At 42.6% G+C, this 26,498-nt stretch overlaps 1 protein-coding gene across 5 annotated transcripts; it reads left to right on the top strand.

The window, feature by feature from the left end:
* Positions 1–1,609: 1,609 nt before the first annotated feature.
* cspg5b (chondroitin sulfate proteoglycan 5b) lies at positions 1,610–18,425 on the top strand. 5 transcript variants are annotated; one of them, XM_026156679.1, is made up of 7 exons: positions 1,610–2,342; positions 7,953–8,733; positions 9,795–9,983; positions 10,290–10,368; positions 10,760–10,822; positions 14,272–14,436; positions 17,263–18,425. In XM_026156679.1, the coding sequence occupies exons 1-7, from the start codon at positions 2,261–2,263 to the stop codon at positions 17,872–17,874; spliced, it is 1,971 nt and encodes a 656-aa protein (XP_026012464.1). In that variant the 5' UTR covers positions 1,610–2,260; the 3' UTR covers positions 17,875–18,425. The 5 variants fall into 5 exon arrangements, with proteins under 5 accessions (XP_026012464.1, XP_026012462.1, XP_026012463.1 ...); XM_026156677.1 differs by having other exon boundaries at positions 10,290–10,452; XM_026156678.1 differs by lacking the exon at positions 10,760–10,822 and having other exon boundaries at positions 10,290–10,452; positions 17,263–18,424.
* The last annotated feature ends 8,073 nt before the right edge of the window (positions 18,426–26,498 follow it).

Raw genomic sequence — 26,498 nt, 5'->3', positions numbered from 1 at the left:
GGTCCCAGTTTTTTTGAATAGATGAGTTTCTATAGGACAAAAACACTGCTTCACTGAAAGGACCACACACTGTTACTTACCAAGCCCAAGGCTTTATGGGTGTGGATGCAATTCAAAAAGCAGTCTTGTCTTCGCCCTGTGTAGACTGGTTGTTGCAGCATCTACAGTGACACGCAGAATATGCACTTGGAGGGTGTTTTGGACATCCTGTTCACCCCTCACTGTTCAGCCCAGGAACAGGATGGAAAAAGCAACGTGGAGCGAACGCAACATGCACGCACAGAGCTTGGCGTCGACTAAGGTGTGTTATTCTTCCATTCTGTTTCTCAGTAAGATCCATCTGTTCACCCTGCACAGTAATACACTCCTTTCCTTTTGGTCCCCAAACAGCTCTCCCTGCAAATATCCAAACAGTCGAATGAATTCAATCACCAAAGAAAGAGGGACAACTGAAAGATGACATGCATGTGCTTGTGTACATTTATTTTGATCTATCTATCTATCTATCTATCTATCTATCTATCTATCTATCTATCTATCTATCTATCTATCTATCTATCTATCTATCTATCTATCTATCTGTCTGTCTGTCTGTCTGTGTGTGTGTGTGTGTGTGTGTGTGTGTGTGTGTGTGTGTGTGTGTGTGTGTGTGTGTGTGTGTGTGTGTGTGTGTTTGCAGGGGCAGTAGTTGGGTGCGGAAGCAATTTTGTTCTGCTCTGTTTGGCAGTGCATCTGTGAACATTTTTCTGTTTCTCGATTTCCACCACCAAAGGTTCACCCCTTTTCTATGCACACACATCTCTGTCCAGCCCCTGAATCCTCATGTCTCTCTCTTTCTCTGTCATCCTCTTGTGTGGCTGTCCCTCCACCCTGCTAGCACCATCTCATATAAAAAAATAAATAAATAAAAATAAATAAACAAAAAAAAACCTCTACTGTTCTGTTGTCAGGAGTGTAGACTGATTGTGTTTGGACTCTTTAGATTTTAGTGTTTTTTAGGGTAATTGATAGTGAACAGCAGGAGGGAGCGCACAGTGTTGGCTGGGATCAATTCACTCCTGATTTAATGAGTAATGAGGAAAAGTGTAATTTGTTCACTAGGAACAGAGCATTTGGTCCTAATTATTTCATAATGTATTTGACATAATCCCATTTAGGAGTAGAGCAGATACTCTGCCCTCCGCAGGCCATTTCGTGAGCTGTTGGTGACTGTAGTGCAGACACAGAGATGGGAGAAGGGATTCGTGTGACAGAGCAGTGATTACACTGTTTTAGGAAGCAACTGATTTAGGAAGATAGAGGGGGAAAGCGATACAATTGGGGAGGGATTATGAAAATCATACTTTAGGAGATCCAAAGGGGGTATGTTGGCTTGGTCAGAGTGTGTGTGTGTGTTGGGGGGGGGGGGGGGGGGGGGGGCTGTTCACCAGCAGCTGCTATTGTCTGGAGTCTATATCTCAATATAACACTAAGAGGATTATCTAAACGCACACTCTTAAAGAAGAGCAAACCTCTCTCCTCTGTCTGTTGGCCAAAGGCATTATGTGCCCAAATAACCCGGTGACATATAAAAACCACACGGGGAGAGAGAGAGAGAGAGAGAGAGAGAGAGAGAGAGAGAGAGACTCTTGGACCGAAGCTCACACACACATTAGCTGTGGCGTAAACTGGAGCATATTGACTTCCAGTGACAGCAGACGCTGTTTAAATCCCCCACTCACCCCCATTCTGCACGAGCGACAGCAAGCTGAGACTGGACACCGGGAGCATTTGCTCGAGTGATTGTCTGTGCGCGTGCGGCCTGGCACTCTGACACCGAGGCGCACTGTGCGCGCGCGTTCTTCGCCGGTGTAACCAAAAGCTGGGAAAAGGCGTATCAGTTCGACGACCCAGTCTCATTAGAATCTAGTCTGCAGACCCTTCGCTGGTCGCGCGCATTTTACTACTACAACTCCTCGCGGTGACGCTTCAGCTGTCGACGGAGTGGCACGCGCGCAAAAGCTGTGGAGAAGAGGGCACCCGCCCGGGACAATGGAACCGAACCCTAGCCGTTAAACAGTTGACACACACGCACGCGCGCGCACACACTGCAGCTGAGAGAGAGATCAGGCGTTTGGAAGGATAAAGGCGACATGGCGAAAACAGACAAGCTCTGAAGTTTGGAGGTTCTGCTGTGAGGATTATTGTACAGTCCACGGTCTGACCGGCGAAACGAGGACCAGAGTTTGCATCACTGTATCCAAGGGAATAAGCCCACGTTATGGCGCGCGCTGACAGCCGTTTGGGGACCTGGCAGGTGCTCCTGACCATCTCAATGGTCATCCTCCCTGTGTCTGCTCACGGTAAGTCCGCGGATCTACCGTGTCCCACCCTGTGCGTGCGTGCTGCCTGTAATTATTTCTGTAAGGAAGCACGCGCACGTGCGTGAATCCAAATCACACTTGCTTTGGCATAGATTAGAAATAATGACAAATCCAATTGTCCGTGCATGCGCCATGGAAATGTAGATGCTATTTAAAATGTGGGCACTGTTGGCATTATCCATTATGATTATTAAGCCTTTCCTCGGTAATTCTGTTTTGTGAGGACACATTTTTAATGCATTGATTAGTTTGGCCATTCGCCATTAGAAATGCCCAAATGTCCACATTTTTATAGCACGAACAAAATTGGATTCTCAGTCCAACCAATCACTACATTCTGCAGATAAACCTTATATTTTTTGTCTCTCATCCTATTGGCTGCTATATGTACTGATCACTAGTGACACTTGAACCAGTGGCTGTGGGCAGGGTTCAGCCAGTATCAGGTTCATTAAGCGTGTGAAAGGCGGGTAGGAGAGGGGGGGGGGGGGGAACCTCCCCCTGCCTGTAATTATGTTAATTCAAAGATGTAAGATCTACTACCCGGCTTTTTTTTAAATGAAAAATAATGAGATGTCTGTGGACGATCACAGCGACAGACACATTTTACAGTTCAGCACTGCAGCTGCGACCCGCCGTGCCGGTGCGTTCCCCAGACAAAGGCGGGATTAGGTGCACCGTGGCCGGGCTACAGGAGGCCCATTCATGGTGCTGAAAGGACTGAATTCCTCCAGACATTGAGGAGAAGGAGGGGTGGGGGGCGAGACGACTGGACAGGCCAACCCCGCTCCCCTCTCCTCCTTCTCGTTTACTGTCCATCCCCTGGGATTTGTGGGAACACAAATCTGACACAGACGGTTCCTGCTCTGTGCGTGTGTCTGTCTGTGTATCTGTGTGGCATAGACACGCGCCCGCGTGCTCCCCCCCGAGTGGTGGAAATGTGAAAAATCCTGGAAATATAAAAAATGAGCGCTACTGCTGTCGCTGCCCAGCAACAGGGTGGGTTGTGCACGCAGAGGGTCGTTAGGGTTCACACGAGCACGCGCATCAGCTGTATTCCCCCCCCCATGCAGCCTTGTCTCGCGCCCTCAGTGGATAGCGAGGCGTTAACTCTATGTCATACCCAGAGGAACCCACCCGAGGGATTAATAAAGTTCTATCTAATCTAATCTAATCTAATCTACTGACCGGTAAATATATGCCTGGCATCCTGTCCCCCATGTTTAAAGCCCGCAGACCACTTGCCAGGGGATATTTGTTTAATTAAGAGTAGCAGGGGCCTACAGGGGATTCTTATTTCACTGGCTGCCTGGGGAGATGCAAATCTTTTAGATATTTTGCTTTTCACTAAACAGTAACCTGCTCATCACATAAAACGAAGAAACAAGTAAAGTGATTCACTACTGCTTTAGTATTCCTGCAGAGTCCCTTAACATGCAGCACCTGCTGTCATAACGTCATTTTCAGCTCAAATTTAATACGTTCTTTTACTCACGCAGAGAGGTTTGCTTCAGCAGACTAATGTCTTTATAATATACGTTTTTTTTTTCATGACTGGGTAATTTGACTTCATTGGTTTTTATTTATTTAGTCTATAAAATGTTCACAAGTTCAGTGCTGCCTTTAGTCAAGGTATTTTTGTCTAACGGTGATGTGGTGGTGAGTTACCATCATAAGATACAAAGTCACACCCCAAAAAAATCTGTCACTTTTACTTGATTTTAATAAATTATCAAATATAAACTGGAGATTATTCTTGCAGTCAGCTGATTGATTAATTGGCTAATCATTTTGAGCTCAAAGCTAGTCAATCCACACACACACAAACATTCCTGCGGGAATAGATTTCTCTTGTTGGCCATGCCGGTAAAACAATGTGGACTGAATCCAGAACCCCAGCGTTCCTCCATGTGAGTATGTGTGTGCTTCTGTGTATCCAGTACATAATGTGAGGTCCATCTGCCCCGTAGCCCCAGAAAGCTCATAATATGTCAGAATACATCAGATCATCAGCATCTCCTTGATTTTCTTTCCTTCGCAGAGATGGGGAGGAGGAAAAAAATCTTGAATGCCCACGGATCAATGGGCGGAGGCTGCAGGTTTTCATCATAAATGAATGTTTGATTGTAAAATAAATCAATAAGGCTCAAGTATTAATACATTCTTACATTTGGATGTTGCAGTTTTGCTCAGTAGGCACCTTTACCTGACTGCTGACTGTGAAAATAATAGCTGTAGTCAGCATCTTTTAGGTTTATATTGGTGGTCAAAGGTGGTTACAATGTACTTGTGTGCAGGGTTCCTTCCCACTGTGCCCTGATGGTAAGGCCGCTGGGAGTCTGCACTCCAACCAATCACAGTGACCTCAGGTAAAACTTGTTACCATGGTGACATGCTCCGTGTGATGCCAGAGGTTAAGAGCCGAGCGGCAGCTAAAGGCACAAATCGCACTGTTTCTAAGACTGCTAAGCAAGCTGGGGCTCGTGCATTCAATTTGATCATCTTGCCCTTGTAATCTCTTCCTGTGCCCCTTTGCTCTTGTAATCTCCACGAAGACTGCCAGCTGCTAACAGGATACGCAGCATCCGCATCTCAACAGAGAACAAATCGGCAGACTGAACCTTTAAATGAAAGCAGAATTCATTGTAATCAGATTTAGCCGGTGGAGCCTGTCTCTCCTCCAAAGTGTGAGGCATTGCAATCCTTGCCACCTGAGTTTTCCCAGAGATGGAGCTGGCATAAAACGCAGAGTGACTGCCTGGCTGATTGATCGAAAAACAAGAGAGAGCACCAACACTAGATTCTCTGTTTCCACTGCAACTCCCTCGCTCCATTCCTCCTTTCAACCTGGCACCTCTTTACATCTCACCATGGCAACTGCACTGTGTGTGTGTGTATGTGTGTGTGAGGTGAATCTCATGGTTCCTCAGCCACCGCTAGTCTCCGTGACTCGAGGCACGTTCAGATGGTTTTTGTATTAGTCCCGAATGAAGTGCCAGACACTGAAAGCAGGGATCTCATTGGACACATTGATCTCAGGGTGCTGGTGGGAGAGAAGCTGTCCAGCCCAGCCATGTTTGGCCATTTGCAGATGTACGAGCCAGTGGAAAAGTGTGAAGAAGTGGCTTCTTGAAATGTAGTGAGCTGTGGGAACACTGCAGCCAGTTCTTTCTTTCTTTCTTTAATGAAAGAAATACTTTGAACCACCATCTACATTAACTTTAGTTGTGTCCAACACATATAAACTTTATATACAGGATCACCAGTAAAATCTCAGGAAAACCACTTAAAAAGTTTTTTTGCTTTACATCCAGAAAAGTGTTTTTTTTTTAAATTCTGTAAAAGTTATACTTCTACATCATTAATGCTGTTGCACAATCCTCTGATATGCTTCAGGATTCGTTTAGTGCTCTTTTATGTCTGTTTAAAACTTAAAAGCTAAAGCTTTTAGTTTAACTCAGAACAAAAATGATAAACATCAGCTCACCTGTTATTGTTCAGCTGCAGAAAAAATACACATTTATGAACTCTGGGAACAAATTACGGTATCTCGTTTGTTTAATTGCAGTAAAACATATGTGTAAAAACGATATGTTGTGTTTTTTTTAAGTGCTCAAACAGTTCTTGGTCAGGTGTGTTTCCAGCAGCAATCAGCAGCGCCTCCTTGTTATGTGCTAATTTGTGAATTTCACATTTGGGGAATTTTTGCGTTTAGATGTCAGGCTTGATTTCTCTCCCTGTGCCCAAATGAATGCCAAGCTGACAACGTTACAATTTAGTATAAATAATGCTTTAAAAATGTTTCAGTTTAAACAGATATCCTTAAAATTTGGCCCGAGTGTCTTCAGTGTGGGAGGGGTATCATTTGAGTCCTGGCAAGAAAGAAAATCTAAATGTATGAACACAGCATCATATGCCAGACAGGGAGTAGCTGAGCTCACTCAGGCATGTGTGCTCCTCACCCAATCAAAAAGTGAAATTTTTTCAGCCAATGGAAAAATAGCACCGTGCTGTTTCTAATTTCTTAGCAGGAGCCAGGGAATCACTTAGAAAGAAGAAGTAGTACTGGGTAGCCTGCAACCCACCTTCCACACATCCAGTGCCCACCCTATAGTTTCACTGTGTTTTAGAAAGACAGCTCTGAAGTGGACTCCACACACAGTCATACTGCACTCTAAAAATCACTCCAACTTTTATGGAATAAAACAAATTAATCTTGTAATGTCTAAATTAAGTTTTTGTGTAATAACCTTAGTCTAGTCAGACATCATGTACAAAAACCCCCCAACCCCAAACTGAATCTCACAGGCAGGAGGAGATCCCAGCAGCTGGCCTCTAATCTTCAAACTAAAAGCCTGCTTTCCTAACCTCTGAGCTATTACTACACCTACCTTCCTTTTTACCCACTTATTATTCCTAGATGCCCAAAAGTAGGAGGCTGAAACTGCCTTTGATAGTATCCTGTTATTTCCTTATCTTGCTTAAACTATTTGCCAGATTTACTGAGGTGATATAATGCTCACGCTGGCTTAAATCACAGAGACTCTGCGTTTTATAGCTGCACCATTTCACCAAGTGGAAATTTGTCAAGATATCAAGTGCATTTTTTTTGCAGTGTTACCAAATTCTTTTGGAAATACGTGTCTCCGCTTGAATTTAAAAGAGAGTTCTGTGGGTTTTAATTATGTGTGGCTGCCGAGAATGAGCATGCAGTGAGGGGCCAATTAGCAGTCTGCTGCCTGCTGGAAGATTTTAAGACTTTTCTGGTGATATCTTCGCCTTTCTGCCTATGAGTGTGCGTCTTTCTCTGTAGACTGCTAAAAGCAAGAGAAGTTTCCAGCCAGGCGGCTTCTAACCTACAACTCTAACCCCTAATCTAATCCTCACCCGGTCTCGGTCACTAGAGCACATGACTCAGGCGCTAATCCTACATCATGCAGTCTTCAGCTCTTGTTGACATTTCTTTGACAAGTAATCAGTTGGCTTTTCAAAGGGAAAGTGGAGCCAAGTTTTTAGTAACACTTTCACTCACACTGAATAGATTTTGTATTTTTTGGTTTATAATTGAATAATATTTTAAAGCTCAGAGGAGTTAATAGTCAGGGAGATGGTGAATTCTCTTAGAAAACCAGGCTAATACAACTCTAAAGCACCTCTGCACAAGGCTGTGGTGGAGACTGCAGTGGATCTACCAAAGCCATTCACACTTTATCCTTGGGCCTCAGTCTTTATCATACAAAACTAGACTCAGCACCTTCGGACTGGTTAAATCTATCTATAAAAACCTTTGTGTGTACTTTTTGTGAAGAGTAAGACCACAGCAAATAAAAGCCAAAACAATTCAGTTTTCTGTTATTCTTTGGTGTTATGATTTGTAAATATGTCAGGGTTCCTCAGTTTCACACATCAAAGTAGGTTCACCCAATAAAAGGCTTTTAAAGCAGCTGTTTAATGTCTTCTTTGGCTGCTGCGATGGCTTGGGTCTAGAGGCTACAGATTTTAATGGAAAGCATGAACTGCATGCTTCACAGTTTCCAGAGTTAAAAGGCAAAAGTTGAGCTCTTAACCCTTGTTGTGTGTGATTGACAGGGAGGCATTCAATTGGCAAACACCACCATCATCACAACCATTCATCTGTCAACAAGGAGGCCTTGAACACCAGGATGGTGCTAAGTGATGACTCAGCAGAGAGAGACCATCTGATTGGAGCAGGCCTTGTGTTTGGTGCCAAACTCCCACTCAGCTCCGCCAAACACCACCACTCACATAAACGCGTCCACTTGGATTTTGTAGAGGAGGACCCACCTGTGGCGGAGGAGCTAACCGCAGGAGGTGGGGGTCCAGATCAGCCCGGGAACCCCTTATCCGATGACGTCATCACCGTGGAGTTTCACAGTCCTGCCCCCGACGTCGTGCCCGCCGATGCTGCTCTGGGATGGGCAAAAGCCCCCAAGCCCCAAAAGCAGAAGGCAGGCGACCCTACATCATGGACCCTTTCTGATTTTTACGACTATCTATCCCCCGATGATGACGACCCCTCGGCAGTCGATACAACCCCAGAACCCGAACCCTCCCCGTCACCTCCAGCAGAAATGGAGGATGAGAATCCGCTCCTGGCTGGTTCTCCTGCTGTTCCCGACAAGGTCAAGCCTAACGTGGACAGCAGGCCACCCTTACCAGCTCCTCCCATGTCAGGGCAAGACCAGGATGAGGGGCTAGGCTTAGGAGGTGCCATGGGGGAGGGTGGCTGCAGGCTGGGCTTTGTGCAGTCTGGGCCCGGGGTGTGTGTATCTCAGTGTGACGTCAAACCCAATTTCTGCTTCAATCAAGGGGTGTGCACCGTAGTGCCAGGAATGGGAGCCTTCTGCAGGTGAGAGCTATGCAAACACAGGATCATACAGTCTTCCTTTTTCCATCATGCATAGTAATTTAAAGGCAGGATGTGACTTTTTGGTGAGTAACTGGCATTTGTGTGTGCACATTATGTGCAAGGCAGCAGGGGTGCCCGAGAGGGTCGTTGGGTGCTAAAATATTCCCCTTTTTAATTTGTCTTCTTGGGATAATTTCCAATATGCTTGTTCTCCCACACAATTGAAAAGATGTAGCATGAACACTGGAAACACAGACACACACACGCACGCACAAACACAGAAACAGAAGGCTGGCCTGATGTGTCACAAGGGTTTGTCAAGATCACAGCAGGGTCCCCAAGAGATAATCTCAGTTTTGGGTTTTGGAGGCAGGGCGTAAAAGAGGGTGTGTGTGTTGTTAGGCTGCTGGCAGCTGACAGAGACACACAGCATGCACAAATAGAAAGTACGAGAAAGATGACAATACACTGAGGTCACACAAACTCGCGCGCTCGCACACTGCTCATGCAAATGCACAAGCATTCATTCACGCCTTGATGGCACCATCTGCCCTCTCCTGCAGCCTCTCTGTAAGCCTGGAGGCAAACTGTTGCTTATCTTATCATACCTGCTGAGTAATATGCACACACACACACACACACATGCATATGGACACACACACTTACATATGCTCAAACAGCAGTGAAAAAGTTGTAAGTAGTTTGACAGAAAAAGATCAGGAATATGGAAAACGCACGCACGCACGCACGCACGCACGCACGCACGCACGCACGCACACACACACACACACACACACACACACACACACATGTGTTCTGATCCTTTGATCTCATTAAGGGGCTAGGCTGCAGGCCAAATCCCTGCTTTGCTGGAAAGACCTCAGGACAGCATGTCAATAGCTCTGAGTACAAGTTTACACTTACACATTGTAGGCATAATTCTGGCACACAGGCACACACCTTCTTGGGCATTTGGCTTTTTTATTTTGAGGATAGAAAGAAAGACAGAAAGTTAATAATAATAAATTAATATGGTCTCTTTATATTCCTTCTTAATCCAGGTGCAATGTGCAGGACTACGTGTGGAACAAAGGTGCGCGTTGCAACTGGGCCGTCACCGAGTTCCAGGTGCTGTGCGTGGTGGTGGGCGTGTCCTCCGTGGTCCTCCTGCTGCTTTTTATGATCATCGTATTCTTTGCCAAGAGGCTGCACCACCTCAAGAACGAGAACAAGCGCCTTCGCAAACGCAGGTGTGTGCGTTTGACCGGGAAGTGAGAAAATATTTTTGAAAAGAGAGCTGTGACTCACAGTTTGGTCGGTGCAAAGCGAGGTGACAACCTTATTACAAGCACATGGCAGTCAAAGCAGAGCACATGTGAAAGGAAGTCTATAGTCAGTCTGCTAAATTATTTGGTTTTCACAGAAGTGACATGTGTTTTGTGCGAGCTGGTATACGTAGTGGAGAAAAAATGCAGCTCTTAAAGATATGAATGCAAAAAACAACCATATTACTCCAAATATTTACCACACAAATCTCTCTCTCTGCCATCCTGCAGTAAGTACCGCCCACAGAGCAGCGAGCCACAGACGGACGGCCTCTCAGTTTCCACAACAGCTGACGGCTCACAGCCAAACGTAAGGAAACTGTGTGACACCCCTCCGCCCGCTCCCCAAGCTCATACTCACAACCTGGCGTACTATGACAACATTATCTGTCAGGTATGCCCAGCTCTCCTCATGTTTGGCCCCTTTCCCCCCTTTTTCTTAGGTTTTATTTCATTTTTCTATATATTTTTCCCCCTTCCCACCTCATTGTGTTCTCTCCTGTGTTGTCTCCCTGCCAGCTTCGCTTGATGATTCAGTCTACTGTATGTTTCTGCTGCACTGTTCTTGTTATTAAACTGCCATCTGAAGTTTGCAGGCACACCAAAACACACCATAATGTTGTCCTGTTATATCAAGACATAGATGAAAATGTAGCGTATGTCTGTGTTTAATGTTTTTCACCCTGACCAATTCCCCTCAGAGGCCATCAACAGCCAGCTTTACCTGGGACTATAAACCCAGAAATTCTTATAATCAGCTCCAGGTAAGCACAAAGGAGATGCCCACATTGCCTACATTAGTCTTCCTCCCTGGCTTTGCTTTAAAGTCCCCAACTGTGAAACTGCTAGAAACTTACAGTATTGTGCAAAAATCTCGAACCACCCATTACTCCTTTATATTTTGTTTCAAGTAGCCAGACATTCCCATGTGTTTTAAAGTTTTCTTGAACAATAGTTCCTCAGGCTTTGTGAGGGTCATTCAGAGTTTTTCCATTTGGCTGCGTTTTCACCCATTTTCAGTCCAGTCCTTGGATCTGACCATTTTCAGAGGCATTCAAGTGTAAAAAAGACACCTGATTCAACACATAGACAATTAGCAAAGAACCAGTTTTAAATTGTATCTGTATGAGCACTTTGTTACTAGCAGCCTGTCACAAAACCCATCATGTTGGATCAATTGCATTTTTTGGGGGGTTCAAACCTTCATCAGCATGTACAGAGTAGGTCAGGAGAGAGGTACAACAATGTCTACAGCCATCTGTAAATCACGGTGGAGGCTCCGTCAGGGGTTGCATATTAATTTCAGCCAGTGGTGTTGGAATTGTTGTCAAAACTGATGAAATTCCAAACACAGAATTCATCATGCAAAACCACCTGGAAAGCATTAGATCGGCAACAGCTTCATTTTTTTTTTTTTTACCATGACAATGACCACACTTCCAATGCAGTAAATGCCTGAAATAGACAAACACACGGTGAAGAACTATCAGTCATGGATTGGCCTCCCTAAATAACTCTCTTCCAAAGAAAAGCTTTGAATGTCCTTCAAGAAACCTAGAGAACTATTTCTGAAGATTAGTTAAAGAAATTACAAGAACGCTTGACTAAAAGAGTTCAGGCTGTGTTGAACAATAAAGGTGGATTAAAGGTAGAATTATACAAACTCCTTTTTTTGCCTTATATGCATGAATACTTGCACATTTTAATAAATCGCCACATCTATTTCTCATTATCTCAGCAAAATATCAAGAAAAGAGATGCGGCTCAAGACTTTTGCACAGTACTGTAAATCTTTTGCACTTTATACGCTGCAAGCTGTCACTTCCACGACCTCTTCCCGCACCTGATCTCGTATCAGCTGAATTCCATGTAGCTGTAATGATTAATCACACCCTGCCAGGCGTCCTGCAGCCAGTTGTTCAGATATGTAGGCATCGCTGTGTGGAGAAACAGCGAGTTCATACATTTGCTGCCTCTCCTACCTGCGCCTCTGCAGCTTCCTGAGAAGCTCGCTGAGGAAATTGAGCCACCATTTTGTCTCAGCTGCTTGCTCTTCATGCAGCTCAAACAGCCATTTTGGGTCCCCCTGCAGCAGGTTTCCTCTTTTCTCCCCAGTACCCCTCCACAGGTTGTGCATTCTGTAGCATGCAGTAATGCATTCATTTCTGTCCACAATTCTTTTGTGTGTGTGTGTGTGTGTGTGTGCGTGTGTGTTGTGGGGGTGTTGTGTTTGCAGGAAGATGTGTTTGTTCCCCTGTTTACATCCATCAATCGCCTGCTGGGTTACTAAGGCAATAGAGAAGGTTACTGATGCATGAGTAAATTCATACTTAAAATTCAGTGTGGATTCTTGTGAATAAAGACGGATATAATAGGAGAATAACTTAAACGGCGTAGGGGGTGTAGGAGATCAACAGCAACAGCACGACTTTAAATTTTCGGAACCTGTTTTGATGTGAAAGGGCGTTCGGCGAATTGCGTACAACAGTAGCCAGTGAAACTGATCGATTGTGCCCTACTTACCGCCTGATGTGACTTTGACCTTCAGATGTTAGTGAAAAGCCAATCAATGGATAGCTTGAACAATTACGAGCCTGACACACGGACACGAAACACAATGGATTTGCATCTTACAAAAACAAGTCTCTGGGACTGACTTCACATTTGATCTGCAGAAATGAATTCTGATTCTCAGTCCATTAGCGACACTTAGCTGAACTACCTGAAGTGATCAAATTAGGATTTTTTTTTTATAAAATAAGCTGCTGCTCTGAGAGCGGTGCTGGCATTTCAGTGTAGTGATTATAGCTACTTTTCGGTATCTTCCGGATCCTCTAAATGTCAGGTCGGGGGGTTAAAAAGCCCCTGCAGGTACATGTCCTGTATTGCAATTTCTTTTAAATGTCATAGGTCCAACAGGTTTTTTTTTTTTATGCTGCGGTATGATTAGCTGATTAGATAAAGACCTGGATGTGAAGGTGGTGGTGGTGGTGGTTTTTCCGTGACTTTCAAGAATGATTATCTTGAGCAAGCAAGAGGGGAAGGGTTTTCTGGAAGGGTTTTTTGTGTGTTTTTTGTTTTAACCAGTTATAAATGTCATCTTTAAGTTCAGTTAGGCCAGTTACTCTGCGATGTCTGTCTCTCCTAGTCTGGCAGTGTATTTCTGCCAGTTCAGATTAAGTTGTCTCTGCAAAATCGTAATGCACAGCGATGCGCCACTATATTAGATCTTTCCCCAGCACACACTAAGCAGTTTTTCCCTGTTAAATGACTGCCTGAGCAAGTGATTGCACACTCTTGCAAACAACAGTACAGTAAAAGTTCAGTTCTGTAATTAAAGGTGCAATCTTACACAAAATAGACCCCCCTGAGGATGATTATTAGACCTCAACATAACTTTACCTTCGCCAGGGGAAAAAGTGTACACATATCTATATTCCCAAGCAGTAAAAGATGCATATCTGCACAGCTAAGAGAGTAAAAAGAGTAATTTAAAAAGGAAATCTCACTATTATTATTTTACAAGAATTCTGTTTAGCTGGATTTACTGACCAAAATAGTTTTTTAAAAAATGTACTTGAGTGTGTTTGTGATTTTTCAACAAAATACTGTGCACTCAAAAAAATGTATCTACATAAGACAAGTATTTCACAAGCAAATGACTCAGATAAACTTAAACAGTTTCTTAGGAGCTACCTAAAAGAGTTGTATGGAACCACTTGACATAACTTTTTTAAAAGCAAATCTTCCAAAATTGTTCAAATGTTTCACCAAATTCCCCCCAAAATAAAAAGAACTTGTAGATTTTTAAGGTTCCACTAATTACTTGATGATTTAAGTTAGATAAAACACATTTACTACATTCTGGTAAGTCTCTCTGTGCATGTCTTGCATATTAGCTGCACACTGGTGTAAAGGTTTTCTCTTACAGCAAAGAAAAAGTCTGGTTTGGAAGTTTCCAGAGGCTTTTGTTCTCACCTTGCATGCTGGATTGTCCTCCCACAGTCCAAATACATGTGCGTCAGGTTAATTGGGGATTTTAAGGTGCCTGTAGGTGCAGATGTGAGATGGATAAAGCTTTGAGTTGTAAGTTGTAAGACTGGCACCATGGAAGTGTTGTTGTATTTCCCAGAATAGTTTTGTACCTCGTCATTAAAATTTCGTTTTCTCTGCATATGAAGCATCTGTGAAGCGTAACCAACTTTCTCTGCAGGATGAGCCGCAGAAGCAGGAGAACCAAGCCAAGTCCCCGCAGCCCAAGGAGGAGGGGTCTATGAACATCCTCAACTCTCACTCCCCAAAGCACGAGAACAACCGCCCGGCCTCCGCCGTCCACGACCACGGCCTCACTCCTAACAACACGGAGGAAAAAGCCGAGGTAAACATGCTCCAGAACAACCTGGTATAAAGCTTCACCTTCTGTTAAAGTGTGCACACACACTCACACACACACACACAAACGACATAGCGCCGAGGCTAACATCGTTTACACCATGCAAAGTGCATACTGTGCATTTCTAGCAGTCTGATGAGACCTAATGTAAAAAGTAAGCACAACATGAATTAAAGATACAACTTGAAAAGCACAATAGTCTTGTTTACAAGGCTACCATGCCAACACTGATCACATAGTGGTGCCGCCTCCTCCTTCCTTTCATATCCGCCCCTTATGCTGGACTAAAACCTCTGGCTTGGACCAACTATTGACTGACTTTCCTTTCTGCTGATGCCCTGCCTTGGTCTTTGGCCAATGAAATCCTTTGCTGTCTTTTCTCACATTTCCCCAGCCCCTCCTTCCCCTTACCTCTGCTTGCCCCGCCTTACTGTCGCTCTCTGCCCGCATGCATTGGTGTTATCAATGAAAAGTGTCTGAAAACATAATATTTGCAACAAAAAATAAAATAAAAAGAAGTACGTGGAAATTAAGTGGATCTGTATTTGCGAAATATTAATGTTTGCTAATAAGTGGATATGTCTAGATTACATGAGGTCAAAGTAACTGCTCGGAGTTGATATACTATATACAATAGATATATTACACACGCTGTGTCTTGATTTTCAGTGTGATTTATAATGCTTTAATGTACCTTGCTATTCTTTTGTACTTTTTTTGGTATACATGGAGGATTGCAGTTCACGGTTGTTGGAATAAATCTTTTTAATTTACCCAGCTTGTCCCCGTGTGTTGTTGTGAGCTTTCCTCCAGACTGTATCTCTCTGTCCAGCTCTTTCTTTTTCTTTTCTTTCTTTCTTTCTTTCTCTGCATGTCTGCCTATGATGAAGCTAACTACTGCCCAGCTGCTCTCCCGCTAATAATAACTGAATGCTCGGCTGACCCTGCTTTTGTGCTACAGTAGGCTCCTCACAGATTGCACCGTCTGCACACACAATAGTGATTGCCCATTCAGAACCATGGACAGCTCCCTCAAATGAATAGAAACCGCAATAAAAGGTTCAAATGAAACATGTTTTGTTCAATATGAAGAAATTTAACGCAGGCTTTTTAACCAGACTGGCAGAGGGAAACAGGATTTCTGAGTTTTCTTTTGTTTTTTTAATTTTTGATGTAGTATGCTCCTTTATCTGTACTTTCCATGTATTAAGAAGTACACATGTTCCTGTTTGAATACCCCCCAAATTCCAACTTCCACTCTGTACTTACACTGATGAGAATGTAATTCGCCATAGTTATTTTTATTCATCTACGCTAAACACCTCTTCTGACAGCAGTGTTTTTAAGTATCATATACACTCATCTGACAGTTTTTTAGGTACACCTTGCTAGTGCCAGGTTGGAGCCCCTGCTTTAATTCTTCGTCGTATAGATTCAACGAGGTGCTGAAACATTTCTCAGAGATTTTGGTCCATATTGAAATGACAGCATCCCTAAGGTGCTCTGTTGTATTCAGATCTGGTGACTGTGGCAACTATTTGCGAACTCATGTCATGTTCAAGAAACCAGTTAGAGATGATTGAGCTTTGTGACATGGTGTGTTACACTTCAGGATAACAAGGATGGACATGGTCAGCAACCAAAAGTAAATCTCCCACACTGTTACAGCACCACCACCAGCCTCAGCTATTGATTCAAGGCAGGATAGAGCAATGCTTTCATGTTGATTACACAAAATTTTGACCCTCTAATCTGAATGTCGCACCAGAAAGACTCATCAGACCAGACAACGCTGGTCTAATCTTCTGTTGTCCAATAATGGTGAGCTCTTTGAATTGTAGCTTCAGTATCCTGTTCTTAGGTGACAGGAGTGGCACCCAGTGTGGTCTTCTGCTGACCCACCTGCTTCAAGCTTTAACATAAAGTTCAGAGATAATGGGTGGTAACGGGTGGTTATTTGAATTACTTTTATCTTCATGTAAGTTCAAAGCGGTGTCGCAATTCTCCTCCAACATCCGAGAACATCAACAAGGATGGTTGTATGTGAAAATCCCAGCAAATCATCAGTTTGTAAAAGAGTCAGACCAGTTCACCAACAAACAATGCCACATTCAAAGTCACTTAAACTTCTGTTCATCCCCATTCTGATGCTCTGTTTGAAACTCAGCAGACCTTGTCTTCATGCATAAATGCACTGAGCTGCTGCAGTGTACCTGTATAAAGTGGCCAGTGAGTATATATGTCATCATTATGAAAAAGAATATTGATATTCAGAACAGTTTAAAATAAATTCTCAACATTTATAGCCACTTAGTCCCAAATTTTATTACAGTTTAAGCTATAATCATTATATTTCTATTATGTATCTAATGGAAATTATTACCTAACTGTGCAGTTTCCCTTAACTCCACGAAGCTCAAAGCGTCTCTCAGCTCGCTGCTTAGCTAGCTAGTCTGTAACTCTTTGGAGCTACTGCCTCTTACATCCTTCTTCAGCAAACAGACACTGATCTTATTCTGGAGTTATCGAGAACAAGAGCCACAGGAGTTTGAGAGTGAATATTAATTGAATGTTGCTCTGTAGTTGCCGGACATGTAAATCAGCACAGTATTTGTTATTTGGTATTTCTCATCATTTTCCCCCAAAAGCTAATTACACCAAGAATCTAAAAATCAATACTGTAGCTTTCAGCTATCCCAGGGGCCCACTGTCACCCCTGTGCTTGTCAATGTAATTTGATTTCGTGTTTTTGCCTTCATGACTCTTCCTGCATTGTTGCAATCTTCTCCACTTACCATATTTCAACATCAGGATGGAGTGACTATTGGCCTGGAAGTGCTTCTCCCCAAAGAGGCCAAGCTTCACCCAGAGAACAACCCGCCCCTTCAGTATGATGTCTTCCTCTACAAGATTGCCAACAATGGAGACCCTACCTCTCCCAGCCAAGGCCTCACCTCTCACTCATCCAGTTCTTACCCCACCACTCATCCCATTCCCAGATCACCCAATACACCTAAGACATCCAAGGTTCCTAAGTCAAACAAATCCCCCAAACAGACCAAGGAACCGCTGAGAGGGAGGCACTCTTCACCTGGCCGGCACCGCTCACCCGGTCGCCATCCATCACCAAGTCGCCACTCAGCTCCCGGGTGTTATTCTTCCCCTATCTGCCGTATGTCTTCCCACCACTCTCCCTCTCATTTCCGGTGCATGCCCACCTGCTCACCCACTCCCCCTCAGCTACGCAGGCCCAGAGGTCGGTCTCAGGATCCGGAAGCTGAGGCCTCAGAGACTGGGCGAGAGTACTATGGAGGACACATCCGCCCATTCCCATCATCACCACATCTTACCCAGCCTCCTCCATCACCATCCAGGGGGAAGTACTGCCCGGTCAGTACCCGATCCCTGCCACCACTCTCCTGACCAGGCCTTTGCTCAGTCCAGCCCTTTAAACGCACAAACATCTGTCATGATTTACTCTGTCCAGTGATCTGTGTCCATCATGTCTCTAACTTTTTTTTTTTAAAATTAGCTATTTATAGTTTTTTTCATCCACCTGTCCATCTTTGCACCCTGTTTCCCCACTTTTATACCCTTAGGATAAGGAAGGCACCTAAACCTGTTCTAGGAAACTAAATAACTGGGACAACCCTGCACAGACCACATTCACTGAAATTGAAACATGGATGGACCAAAAATACACCAATAAATCACTGCATGGTTGCTGCAGCTGCATATTCACACCTCTCTGTAAAAAAAAAAGGCCCAACATCTCAAGGCTCAGGTTTCTGCTCACAGAATAAACTCTTATATGTGAACAACACTATCTTAGCATGGTGCCAACATCAGCGACAGCTGACGATATTGTCAATAAAAGGTTTCATAGCCTTAGTATTAGTGTTATCAGCGGTTTATACAAATCTTTTGCTATTCGATGTGTATTTTTTCATGTTTTCATAGGTGTTTTGAGTGTCTTTTTCAGTGTTTCTAATCCTTAATAAATAGGATACAACAAATCATGCAGTACTGTTTTCTGAAGATGGAGAAACTTTCTGTGTGGTGGCTGTTCATGAAATATGAGGTACTCTGCTGCCCCCTTGTGGACAATGCAAACATTGCAACGAATGGTCTTTGGGAGTGGTTAGATAGATCCTTATACTGAGACACTGCCACATGTTTTACATAAACAACAAAAATAAAATAAAAATAAAACGAGGTTATTCAAAAAGTAAGACCGATATTGTGCATTATAATAGTGCAGTTTGCATTATTAAATAATATGCACATTATAAATGTGAGAAAAAGCTCTAAGAAGGTATAATACAGAAATATTTGTTTGAGAATTAAAATGATCCTGTCAGGGAAATCTCATGTTTTTGAATGAACCCCAGAAAAATTACAATTTCTTTGATGTATAAAAATATTTCAAATTATTTGAAATTGTTTGAAATATTCAAAATATTACTTTTTAAACATTATTTTAAATGAAACCGGGGTGAGAGAGGATATATAGTTCTCTGAAGTGGTGTGTTGGTGTCCATGCTCATAAAGAGAGCATATAACTGGAAATTTATATGACACCAGTTAAGCTTCCTGATATTTAAGGTGCTGCATGAGTAGAAAGTTAGTAGATAGTTTGCAAACCAGTACATAGCCTTAGTAGCATTTGTACCACTGGATGGTTACTGTTATCACTCTTGATATTATACATTTACATAAGGAGACTCGTGCTGTGAATAAAGTTGTGGTTGTTTTTGTTGTTTTTTAATAAAAATAATACAAACTAAAGTCAATACATATGGCAGATATAAAGGGTAATGACACTGCCTTTTTTATGCATTAAGAACAGCTTATGTCAGGATTAGGAGAAAAACATAAATGAACAGTTTGTTTAAATGACAACAAAAAAAGACAAAAGAAAAAAGATGTGTTTAACCAGAGTATTAAAATGCATCTAAATATGCATTAAAACCAGCTCATATTTGTGATTTAGACTACAGTTATGTATATAGTGAAAAAAAGCACTTAAATAGCAGTTTAAAGACTTTTATTCTGTCTATATCATTTTCAAAACAAACACAGAACGAGAGAGTGTGATGTTCCCCTTAAAATTTAGAAATTTATTTAGTATTGCACTTTTTCCGGCTGGGACAGGCTTCAGCTGTTTAAGTGAACAACCCTGTAATGTTCAGGATGCAAGCCCAATCATCTCCAGTAGCAGTACTTTTGTTTCTTCGGGTGATTCAGATTACAATTTCCCACAATGTGACCTCTTCTGCAGCAGCAGTTAACAGCTGCAGGCTGCAGCGACTCAGCTTTACTCTACTCTGATGTTTCTCAAGGATGAAGACCACCTTCTGGTTCCAGATGGAGAAGGTGAAAGAGAAGTTATTCTTCCTTCTTTTTCTATTTGTCAGAAATGGGCACAGAATGAATAATTTTCAGAAGCCTCCAAGGTGCCCACAGTGTGTCCTTTGTACGTCCTCGGTTTCCACTTTTTAATTTGCTCTTGAAGTATTTAGGATTTTCTGAGAGTTTTTCCTACAAGGACACTTAAAAGGTGAGAGTGTGAAAATACAATAAGAAGAATTTCTCTTACCAAGGAAACCTTCAATGTTTTTCTACACTAATACAAAAAAAATCACATAAACCATGGACAGAAAAGCATTTTTGCTATGGTGAAATACCTCAGGTGGATGGTTGAAAGTAACTGACTACATGGTCATATTCACATGTTCCTCCCTGTCTTTAATGCAGTCTTTTACTCCAAAGAGTCTGACCTCCACAAACCGCCAGACAGCTGTTATTACAAGCTGCATTTCAGCTTTAAAGTAGAGTGACCTTAACCATCCACATGTGCTTTTAAGAATATCAGCAGCTGCCCTTACATTTAGATATGATGAAAACTCTACAGAAAAATTCAAATGAACCCTTGCTGAATAGCTTTCTGTTGCGCCTAAATGCAGCTGAACTCCAGGAATAAATTAAAGCTAAAGGATGTGAAAGTGGAACTTCAAAGTAGTTCCAAACAAGGCTCGAACTGTCAGCTAGGTTTCACCTCTGCTCATTTGTGGTGTTTGGAACATTTTTAACTGAATAATTTGACAAATAATTTGCATTGCTGTGAGGTACAGATGGTCCAAGAGGTCTGTGCTGCAGTGATGGTGAGTAAAATTCTACTTTTTCACATAGCAGCTCTAATTAGCAGGCGTCTGCATCTGTGCAATGTATCCATACACTCCACATGCAGCCACATAGATGGACTTGCTCATCAAGCTTGCCAGCATTAGTTGAAAACTAGCAACCACTTGCCCAAATATGCTTACTTAAGGCTCCAAAAGTGAACAAACTGGGCCAAAATGTTAATGCTGAAGGTTCAAAGTTAGCGCCACATAAAACACCGAGTGGCTAATTCTTCATCCTTAAAAGTGAATACAGTCAGATACATTGATCTGGACCATATTTCAGAACATGGGTCATTTAAACACAGAATGAGTGAAAGAATTAAAAAACTGATATTATGGTTTTATTTGGAGTTGATAGAACTTTAAAGTTACAGTGTGTTAAATATCTAGATGTCAGTAAGTTTTGCAGACAACTGAGGTCTTTTTCCTTACCCCTTTCAATTCTAGTGCATAATCCTAGCTACAGTGGCTGTAGGAAAAACATATTTTAGTCAGCCAGGAGATATCAAAACATTAAATTTAGATAGGATATTTCTACTGCTGTTTGTGTTAAGAAAAACAACCCAGCACCCCGCCACACACACACATTATATTTTAACACATAAGTCTATCGACACTTAGCAATCAATCAGGAATAAAACACAGATCTATATCAATTAAATATTTCGGCGCATTTTATGTGTTTACCCCAGAGTCGCCTTAAAAACACCGGTCACGGGTCTGAAAAGTACTCAGATAGCAAAGTGACGGAAGTGGCCCTGGAGAGTTTTGCTATCTGTACAGACTGTCAGTCCACTGTTTATCTTAGCTGTCAATATGCCAGGTGAGAAGCATCCACCTTTATTTACTTTGAAGGAGGCTGTAAAAGACTGAAAACAGTCTGATATGAGTCGATGAGTCACTGAAGCTCACTTCTGATCGGTGACACCAATACTGAGTTGTTGAGGATATCCTAAACTTTTCTGTGGCTAAGCACTGCTGTTAGCCCCGTTAGGTGCTGTTAGCTGCTGTTTGCTAGCGTTAGTGAAATTTACTTTGAAGTGGAACTGAAATTGCTGAACTTAGTGAATAAACTCTCATATATTGTGATGTTTGATGTGATGAATGAATTCAAACTGTTTAACGGAGAGAAAGTGTGATATTTTTTAAGACATTCACGCTTAACATTAGTTACATTAGCATAATGTTAGCTTAGAAACTTTTGTTTAGCCAGTTCACTGTCAGCTGTCCAAAAATGAGATGGTCACGTCTAATGTCCTGACAATAAGTCATTCTGACAATATCAGGAAGAAATAAACATGTTTATGCACGTTTCTGTATGTTAGACCCCTGACTTAAGTTCAGGAAATAAGGGGTCGCAATGAGGAGGAAGAAGATTCAATTTCATCCAGATGCCAGTCGCGCTCTCTTTTGTTTTGACGTTTTTGCTCCCTTGGTGAAGAGGACCCCATCTCTGCTGATAAAACATGTATGATCCTTCATATCTTGAGTCTGAAGATGCAGGGAGTTCTCTTCTCCATCGCCTTTGGCGTATTATGTTTGTAATTCTAAGTTTATGAGAATGCATTAATTTATTGGAAGACGTATTTACACATTAATCAATGTGTGATTATGAGTACAATACTATTTTTTTTCTATTTAATGACTTCAAAAAACGTCTGTACCTTTGAACCTAGCACAAGCTCACAAGTTTTTGCTGACCTCTAGTGGAGACACCAGGCCTCACTGTATGGTCTGTACCGGGCATGGTCACAGTTGTGGTAGAACCCACCCAAGCACTAACAGGCTTAAACATATGAGGTCAGATAGCGCTGCGTTTCAGGTCAAGTTAACTTTCTTATTTTACTGTTATTTTCCTTAATGTTTAATTTAAGCTGCATTGCTTCTATAAGATGATTTATTAAGAAATGAGAGTTAGGGAAGTAATGACCCCAGAATCAGACACTACAGGATAATAAAGTGAAGCTATTAAAGGTACAAGTGCAGGAGACAGTCCTCCTGCCACTGTGTGAGTTATTCACACCGCAAATCTCCCACCTCAGAGGAGAATCCTGGGTTCATTTCTAATCCAGCAATACACTTAAGTATCTGGCTGGCTGCAAACACTTATTCTATTATCTTAGCAGGGTGTACAGTTGAAGGTCAGCCTGGTAATGATTTCTCTGCATGACTTGATTAGAGTGCAGGTCAAAAGAGTGATCAGAGACCTTTTTCCACTATACAGTTTTTGTCCTATTAAAAGGTCAGCTGTCAAAGCCAGATGTGGGAGCATTACAATCTGCTTGAACAGACTGAAAAGACTCCTTTAAAATAACCTCTCAAGCTTGCTCTGTGTCTTACAGAGAGGGTCCATAAAATATTTACAACAGGCCCTTCATGAGCGCTCCCCAGTTTTTCTTTTGTAACAAGCTGAGCTGAGAGTTTGATTTCATGTTTTCCGTCCACAACCTACGACTACACACACACACACACACACACACACACAAAAGAAACGTCAGCATTTCGTGTTTAGAAAAATAGCACTGGGGTTGTACTTGAGGGACCCATCTCATCTCATCTCTGTACAGTTAACTCCTCTGAGATTTTACCTTGCACAACCTCCTCAACCAGCACGCCCCACTTCTCTGCGTGCACGCAGCTCCTGCTCGATCCACCGAGCGGCAGCCTTGCCCCGCAATCCGACGCGCTCCGCCGCCACCGAAGACCCGCTGGCACTTTGAAACCGCTGATCTGCATCTCCATTTGCATTCACTCTGTGTCGAGCGAAGGAATGTGTGCTGATTCAACACGATGCTGTGATAATTGATTCTTGTTATCGTGTAGATTTTGGGGCGATATCTGATGATCTCCGGCTTTGCAAAGAGAGGAGATGAGGGCCAGGATAGTGCACAGGTGTGTGTGTGTCCGGGTGTGTGCAGGATAGGATACTTTGCAGTTAATGCTGTGCGGGGCCGATCAGTTGATATGTCAGCACACTGGGAGGGTGGATTGTGTGTTTTTGTGTGCGGGGGTGTGTGTGGGTGAACCACTTGGATGTATTGCTTTTTGGCAGCATCATCACTGCCTCTTTAAGTAGGGCTATAAAGTATTTTTGCTGACCCAAAACAGATGTAAGTCCCTCTGTCTTACTCCCACTCTGCTCATCCCTCTGCATGTAATGTACACACTCACTAACACACACACAGGTCTCCTGAGATGCCTCCACTGCAGATGAAGGTTTTTATAATTAGAGGAGTACAATGCAGTGACTGTATTTTCACAGAAAACTGACGCACATTAATAATCACAAATCTGGACAAAGACACAGAGTTATTGCATGTGTTGTCCGTCCACAACAGAAGCGGCGCACGTCTGTTTTTAAAGTTTCTAAAATGATGCCTTCTAATGTGTTAAGCTTCCACTGTATTATGAGACCCCCTACTCGCAGTCTTTCTCCCGCTCGCTTTGTGCCATTGCTTTTGTGTCCTTCGGCTTCTTGTGAGTCAGGTTAAATGGCTTTCTATTCAGGAGTAAGAAATGTCATCACTTTGTGTGCACTCGTGGGTGTGCGCGAGAGAAGAAGTGCGTACTCTCCGAGAAACGACCACATAAAGGGTAATTGCATCCAAATTGTAAAAAAATAAAAAAGTTCCCATTTAAACTATCCATGTGGTGTCCAGCCATGCAGTTCATTTGATGCTCTGAGCAACACACACACACACACACACACACACACACACACACACACACACACACACACACACACACACACACACACATGAAATCCTCTTCATCTCCACACTGTTAGGGGGTGATGACAGAAATCTGAGCAGCACAAACTGCCAAATTATTTTTATTGGCACAAACTGCCAATAAAATTATGTTTTCGTGTTCTTTGCGTGAGGACAAGCCAAACACGCGCACACAGCTGATGAGTTTCATTGTTACGCTGGGTGACAGTCGTTCATTACAGTTAAATCCTGACGGCATGAAGTATCATCAAATGGATGAAAGTGACTATTAAAATATGGTGGTGCTTTTCTGGGGGGGCAGTTTTAATGCAATTTATACAACAGATAACAGGAGTTTTTGTGTGGTGAACTGTAACAAACCCTCCAAGAAGTCAGTGCTCAGTTTTGTTTTGTTTTTGTTTTCATTACTTTATGTTGGCAGTGACTCGCTAGTCTGTGTATCTGTACATGCACCACTGCAGTCTATGGATGCACACAGGTAATGCTGCATGGACTGTATATTTAAAAAAAAATGCACATAGCCAACACAGCATCCCTCATTTGTCTGTTTTTAAAGCTCTAGCTGAGCGGGTTGGCCATCGGCATCTTGATGTTTTGAAACCGCTCCTCACAAGCAGTGGAGTGGATCTGACTGATGAACTGAGAGCAGACCGTGTGGTGGTGACTTTGCAAGTCAGACCCGCACTAATGCATACCCTGTTATGTCATCTGTTTTCACTCTAATGACATCACCTTGTTTGAAATTAACACACACATCATCCATTCATTTAGAATCACTAGTTAACCTATATGCATGTCTTTGGACAAAAATGTGTATAAAACCAGGACTTTCCTGCTGTGCTAACCACCGCACCACCATATCAGTAAATTGGTAACTTAAGTCATAAATCATAGGACTTGGAACCAGAGAAAATATCCCTGCCAGCTGTTGGGAAGAATGGCTGTTTAAGGCACTTCCACCATAGCTTAAAAGGCTTTTCAGACCCCGAAGCTACATCCATCTTTTATATACAGGCTATAGTTAGCTGTTAACTTAACGCTCAACCCTCTCTCTGTGAATATGCTTACTTTTGTTTTCAGAAAAAAAACAAGATGCCAAAGGCCATGAAGCTAAAATGAAGGATTGAAAGTGTGCATCCACAGACCGACTAATGCGTGACATCACAGTAGCTACATCCACCTTTTATATACAGTCTATTATACTCACAATGTACAAAATGTTCCCAGAAAATAGTCCCCAGAGAAAATAGTCTGACATATTGCTGGGTTTGTTTGCTTTTCATGGGATAACAAAGTCGTGAGTTATCAGCAGCCTTGTCCTTTAGGGCACTTACACATCTACACACCTACACGCACAGTATAATGTCACAGATTAACCTCAAAGTCAGGAAAGAAGTTAAATTAACCTCTGAAAATCAACTTTCACTTCCTTCATCAGTCTCCGCTTCCCCTTCTCATTTTCTTTGGTTTTGCAGTGATAATTTTGCAGTAACGTCCCTCCCCCCGCTCTCAGCCCTCTCCCTCGGCTTTCATATTGATTTACTCGACATCCCGTGGTCACATTCTTGTGGCGAAGGTTTCCGGCTGAAAACCGCTGACATTTACCTCCCAGTCTCAACATGGCTCATTTAAGCCCCACAGAAGTGCACACATTTAGGGTACCTGCAGTGGCTGTGAAATGTACAGGATGATGTCAGACATTTTAACAGGGAATGGGCTAACGAACCACTTACCTATATGTGAAAAGCGAGGCAAAAGGCTGAATGCTTTGACGATAAGTCATCTCCTGTATCCGGGCAACCACTCACAGTTTGTGACCCTAATGTTGGAGTTTAGATTTTCACTTTGCTGTAAAAGGAAGAACCGGATGGGTGAAGCATAATTTTTTTCCCCCAATTGTATATTTGGACATTTGATGTTTTTTGAATGCAGCTTATATTTTTTGAATACCATGTATATAGTATAGTATAGTATAGTATAATATAGTATATAGTAGTAATATATATATAGTACTGCAGAACTGTGCAACCCCCCCCCCTTTTCTTTTCCCACATGTCTCTGTAAATCTCTTTCCTGTGATCTGTGGATATTGATGTTTCATCAAAAGTTTCCACTTAAGTTAAAACTACTG

Source organism: Astatotilapia calliptera, chromosome 22 (assembly GCF_900246225.1).
Source record: "Astatotilapia calliptera chromosome 22, fAstCal1.2, whole genome shotgun sequence".
Lineage (NCBI taxonomy): Eukaryota > Metazoa > Chordata > Actinopteri > Cichliformes > Cichlidae > Astatotilapia > Astatotilapia calliptera.
This window is presented reverse-complemented; position numbering and strand designations above follow the sequence as displayed.